The sequence below is a fragment of the Palaemon carinicauda genome, chromosome 42 (assembly GCF_036898095.1).
Source record: "Palaemon carinicauda isolate YSFRI2023 chromosome 42, ASM3689809v2, whole genome shotgun sequence".
NCBI lineage: Eukaryota > Metazoa > Arthropoda > Malacostraca > Decapoda > Palaemonidae > Palaemon > Palaemon carinicauda.
In genome coordinates, this window is record NC_090766.1 from 22985425 (window position 1) to 22991579 (window position 6155).

General features: G+C 34.2%; 1 protein-coding gene across 1 annotated transcript; it reads left to right on the forward strand.

The window, feature by feature from the left end:
- Positions 1-4393: 4393 nt before the first annotated feature.
- LOC137633042 (probable serine/threonine-protein kinase clkA) lies at positions 4394-5320 on the forward strand. The gene has a single exon (XM_068365207.1). It carries the CDS (start codon positions 4394-4396, stop codon positions 5318-5320), a length of 927 nt encoding a protein of 308 aa, XP_068221308.1.
- Positions 5321-6155: the final 835 nt, after the last annotated feature.

Below are 6155 nucleotides of genomic sequence, written 5' to 3' on the forward strand. Positions count from 1 at the left end.
GTTTTGGAGAAAAACAAGTTCAGGTGACATTATACATGATAGATTACACGAAGAAAATCAGAGATAATATTCTTTGATAATATTAATTCTATCAAGTAATGTTATTTCAGACTGCAAAGAAATTTTCAAAAAATTTTCATACAGTTGATATCTTACAGTTACCTAACCTCTGTTTATTTTGTTCATAAAAATATTCTATTCCTTCGTAAAGTTTTATTTCCGGGTTCACGATTTCAGTCTGTGCGAGTTTTTACTTTCATACCTTTGAAAAAATTTGTCTGAAATTTAATCCTATGGCACGCGATATAACTTGTGAAAAAACATTGTTCTATTCATCTATTCATTGTTCTTGAACTCTCAAGAGAAAGTATATGTAACCCAATGTGTCTTTCATTACTGATCTATGTTTTTGTTTTTATAGACTACTTATGCTAAACACACTTCATTGGAGTTCCATAAAATGATAGCATTGTCACCATCTTGCCTGGTCTTTATAGCCCCATGCGTTTTATTTGCTTGGAAAAACGAAAAAGTAAGTGATAGGTTGAATGCAGGTCTGTGTTGCTGATAAATGTTATATTCAAGGATAAAAAGCAGATCAATATTATTCTGAAGGGAGTGGTGCCAGAATTCAGTGAAGGGGTCGTAGATACAGTAATGATTGGTGATGGTAAAGAGAAACTACAAATGCTAATGAAAGGCTGAATAAGAATAGAGGTGAATAGAGAGTAACGTCTTTGCGTTTGATTTGTGATAGCGAAGATAAGCTGCAGGTTCATTGAAAGGTTTAAAGCCCACTCATGAATGTCAGAAGCAGGGGTCAGTGACATTGTTCCAACTAGAACGGCAGTGCCCTAGACACTGACCGTATATACATATGATGAGCGCCCAAGGCTCCTCTCCACCTAAGCTAGGATCACGTAGGAATAGGCAATGACTGCAGATGACTCGGCAAGGTAGACCTATAGGATCCCCTAAAATCCCACAGCCTTAGCTCACAAGGATGGTGAGGTTGCAGACGCCATTAGAAACTATTGCGCTTGAGCCTGACTCAAACTCCAGTCCGGCAGAACGTCAGACACGGACGTTTCCAATAGTCCACCACAATCCTTCGTATTGGGTCCTTTTTATATATATATATATATATATATATATATATATATATATATATATATATATATATATATATATATATATATATATATACATGTATATATATAGACAGATAGATATATGACTCATTTAGGTTTTTAATTGAATTTAGGCGTCTTATTCAAACTGGTTATCAAGTCATAATGAAAGAAAATATATGTATACAATCATACATACATACATATGTACATATACACATACATACTTGCATTCATACATATCAGTAGTATCATCGTAAATTACAAAGTTATCTGAAATAAATAGATCACATTTCCACTCTCATACGACGCTAATGACATCCGAGATATCAAAAGATATTCATATGTAAGCCATAGCTTTTCATTTCCCTTTTTTCTGGATCTAAGATTAAACTTCCACAAAGGAAAGTAAATTTCGTATTTCCTAAGAATGCAGTAAAGCAAAGAAAAAAGAAGTGTTTCAGGTCAGTGAACTTGCTAGCGAGGCGGAGGGGGGCGGGGTTTGTTGACCTGTCTGGGGTCTTTAGAATTTATCGCCATCCAACGGACACGTTAATTAATCCACTTCTGCTTTTGAACTAGGGTGTAAACACCCGGTAAAAGGTTGCAGATAAATATCATGATTACCTCCTCCAACGAAATTGGTTGGAGGTTATGTTTTACCCCCTGTTTGTGTGTATGTTTTTGTTTGTGAACAGCTTCCTGGCCACAATTTTAATCGTAGAGTAATGAAACTTGCCGAGATTAAATGTTATGTAAAAACCTGGAAATTATTAAATTTTGAAAGGTGGAGGTCAAAGGTCAAGGTCATGGTCAAGCAAAATGTCCAATTCTCTCAATGAGCCATAAGTTTGGACATCGTTGTCACAGACATCAAATTTGGTTTATTTTTGAGTCTATGAAAATCCACGCCAATTAGTACATGTTAAGGTCAAAGGTCAAGGTCAAGGTCGAGAAATAAGCTTCTGCAACGGAGGTCTGCTCTCTACTGAGTACTTCCCCCCCCCCCTCTAGTTCGAAAAGAAATAGGGCGATGAATAGTATCAATATAAACTCGCACTATCGTACAAGATCAATGCCTGTGGTTATGTGAAAGTATGGCTTAGTAGATTTTCTTATCTCTGGAATTATATTGATAAATAAGCCTGATAAAAAAATGAGCACATGAAATATTCAATACTAAATGCTGAAGAAAATTATGTGATAATCAAACGAAGGAAAGTTTTAAGGAAAATAAATATCATTGAAAGATCGCCAAGAAAATTAGAAAAAGGACGAATATTAAAGTATTATACCTAAGGTGAGGTTTTGGAAAATTACAACTTGTGAAAAAAACCTTAGTAAGGAAAATCTATTGCGAGAATGAAGTAAGGAAAAAGAATTATTATTAAAAGCGCCCCAAAACAGAAAATTTGAGAAGAACGAATATTAAAGTAACCTAACTAAGGTAAAGGTTTGGAAAAAAAAAAGTCTTAGGGTAAATCTAAATAATATTACGAGAATGACGTAAAGAAGAATGATTTTAATTGAAAGCTCAAAAAAAAAAGATAATTTGAGAAAAAGGACGAACATTAAAATTAAAGTAATCTAACTAAGGTAAGGATTGGAAAATTTACAATTTTGTAAAAAATAAAAAAGCCTTAGCAAGGAATATCTAAATGCGAAAATGACGTAGAGAAGAAAATTATTATTGAGAGCCCCCAATAACAAATATTAAAGTAATCTAAGGTAAGGATTTGAAAAATCACAATTTTCTAAAAAAGAAAAAATTCGTAGCAAGGAATATCTAAATAATATTGCGAGGACTTGAACAACGACACAGTACGTGGTACTTACCAGAGTAAATCGGAACTCAAATGGACACCAATCATCAAGGCTATACTGACCCACATAGCAATAATGGATAGATCAACAATGGTGTCTCCTTGTCTCCCATTCATCAATATTCGATATTTTCTCTCCTCGTAATAACAGACTGTAATAACTGCTAAGTATTATTTTGATTCGTTAGATTTCGGATATTTAATACGTATTTCGAGACATGTAATAAATATTGCATAATTTTTATTGTAACAACAACAACAACAACAAATGCAGCCGTTTCTAGTCCACTGCAGGACAAAGGATCTTTTTCATGACAACAACAACAACAATAACAACAACAACAACAACAACAACAACAAAAACAGCCGTTTCTAGTCCACTGCAGAACAAAAGCCTCTGACATGACCTTGTTCATGTCTGGGGTTTGGTCATTTTCATCACTGTTCTGGCTAACTGCGGATTGGTGATAGTGGGAGACTTTAATCGTATCGCTTGCAGCAGACCAACCTAGTATATGTGGCCCTGACTAATACAGCTTTTCTCATCATGGCGACACGCAAACCCTTTCACCACGTTAAGGAGAACCCCTCTTCCCTCATAAATATTCCCCCTCACATAATTCTGACAAACATGAAAATTTCCCCTCTTATAATTCTAACAATCATGAATATTCCCCCTCTTATGATTCTAACAATCATGAATATTTCCCCTCTCATAATACTAACAATCATGAATATTCCCCTCTTTTAATTCTGATTAACATGTATATTACCCGTGTTATAATTCTAACAAACACGAATATTCCCCTTTTATTACACATACAAACATTAATATTCTTCCTATTATAAGTATGACGAACGTGAATATTCCCCCTCTCATAATTCTGATAAACATGAATATTCCACCTCTTACAATTCTGATAAACATGAATATTCCCCTTCGTATAGTACTAACAATGAATATTCCCCCTTTTATAATACTGACAAACATGAATATTGTCCCTGCTGTAATTCTGACAAACATGAATATTGACCTTCTTATAATTCTGACAAACAAGAGTATTCTGCCTCTTATAAATCTGACAAACATGAATATTGACCTTATAATTCTAACAAACATGAATATCCCCCTCTTATGATTCTGACAAACATTAATATTTCCCCCTCATATAAATCTGACAAACATGAATATTGCCCCCTCTTATAAACCTGACAAACATGGATATTCCCTCTTATAATTTTGACAAACTTGAATATTCCCCGCTTATAATCTGACAAACAGGAATATTCCCACTTATAATTTTGACAAACATGAATAATCCCTATTATAATTCAGACAAATATGAATATTCCCCCCTTTCATAATACTGACAAACACGAGTATTCCTCTTAAAATTCTGACAAACATGAATATTCCCCCCTCTTATAATACTGACAAACATGAATATTCCTCTTAAAATTCTGACAAACATGAATATTCCCCCCTCTTATAATACTGACAAACATGAATATTCCTCTTATAATTCTGACAACCATGAGTATTCCTTTTATAATTCTGACAACCATGAGTATCCCCTTTATAATTCTGACAACCATGAGTATTCCCTTTATAACTATGACAACCATGAGTATTCCCTTTATAATTCTGACAACCATGAGTATCCCCTTTATAACTCTGACAACCATGAGTATTCCCTTTATAATTCTGACAACCATGAGTATTCCCTTTTTAACTCTGACAACCATGAGTATTCCCTTTATAATTCTGACAACCATGAGTATTCCCTTTATGACTCTGACAACCATGAGTATTCCCTTTATAATTCTGAAAACCATGAGTATTCCCTTTATAACTCTGATAACCATGAGTATTCCCTTTATAATTCTGACAACCATGAGTATCCCCTTTATAATTCTGACAACCATGAGTATTCCCTTTATAACTATGACAACCATGAGTATTCCCTTTATAATTCTGACAACCATGAGTATCCCCTTTATAACTCTGACAACCATGAGTATTCCCTTTATAATTCTGACAACCATGAGTATTCCCTTTTTAACTCTGACAACCATGAGTATTCCCTTTATAATTCTGACAACCATGAGTATCCCCTTTATGACTCTGACAACCATGAGTATTCCCTTTATAACTCTGACAACCATGAGTATTCCCTTTATAATTCTGACAACCATGAGTATCCCCTTTTTAACTCTGACAACCATGAGTATCCCCTTTATAACTCTGACAACCATGAGTATTCCCTTTATAATTCTGACAACCATGAGTATTCCCTTTATAACTCTGACAACCATGAGTATTCCCTTTATAATTCTGACAACCATGAGTATTCCCTTTATGACTGACAACCATGAGTATTCCCTTTATAACTCTGATAACCATGAGTATTCCCTTTATAATTCTGACAAACATGAATATTTCCCCTCTTATAATTAAGATATAAATTATATAAAGTATAATAATATAAAAGATCTAAATATTGTTCATCGTACGTGAAGTTAGAAAGTAAGATCACAAAAGCCAGTGGAAAGGATTTCCTATGAATATTTAAAGGAAGAAATTCGTATTCATTCATCGGGCTGATGTATTCGGTACGCTAAGTACTGATTGGTGAGTGTTAACGATTAGCGGTGAAGTAGGTCACGGAACTAGATGTATTTGCTGAATGCAATAAACGCTTCTATCTCTCTCTCTCTCTCTCTCTCTCTCTCTCTCTCTCTCTCTCTCTCTCTCTCTCTCTCTCTCTCTCTCTCTCTCTCTCTCTCTCAAAAGTTTTTAACGTAGGGCTTGCTATTGTATGATGCGTAGACAAGGATATTTTACGTTTTATGTATAAAAATTGTATGTATACAGCTGTATTGTATTTGGATATTCCAGTAGATTTACACTTACATTGTATTCTAATATATGAATAAATTTGCATTTGTATTTTACAATGCATCAGGCAGTCCATCGCTCTAGTGTTCGGAGCAATCAAACACGGCGTTCATTTCCCGTAGACTATGTCACATAGCAACCATATTATTACTGGTACATATCGTCTAAAATAAGCTCTATATTTTGCCATATTTTATTTTTATCATAAAAGTTATACACGGCTTTTTTGTTGTATATAGACTCAGCTGGAATTATGAATTGCCTTCAGCTTTAAAGACACCATTTTGGAGTATTTTTTACTAA

Excerpts from the sequence above, each read along its gene's own strand:
- LOC137633042 (XM_068365207.1), top strand. The coding sequence starts at position 4,394 with ATGAATATTCCTCTTAAAATTCTGACAAACATGAATATTCCCCCCTCT.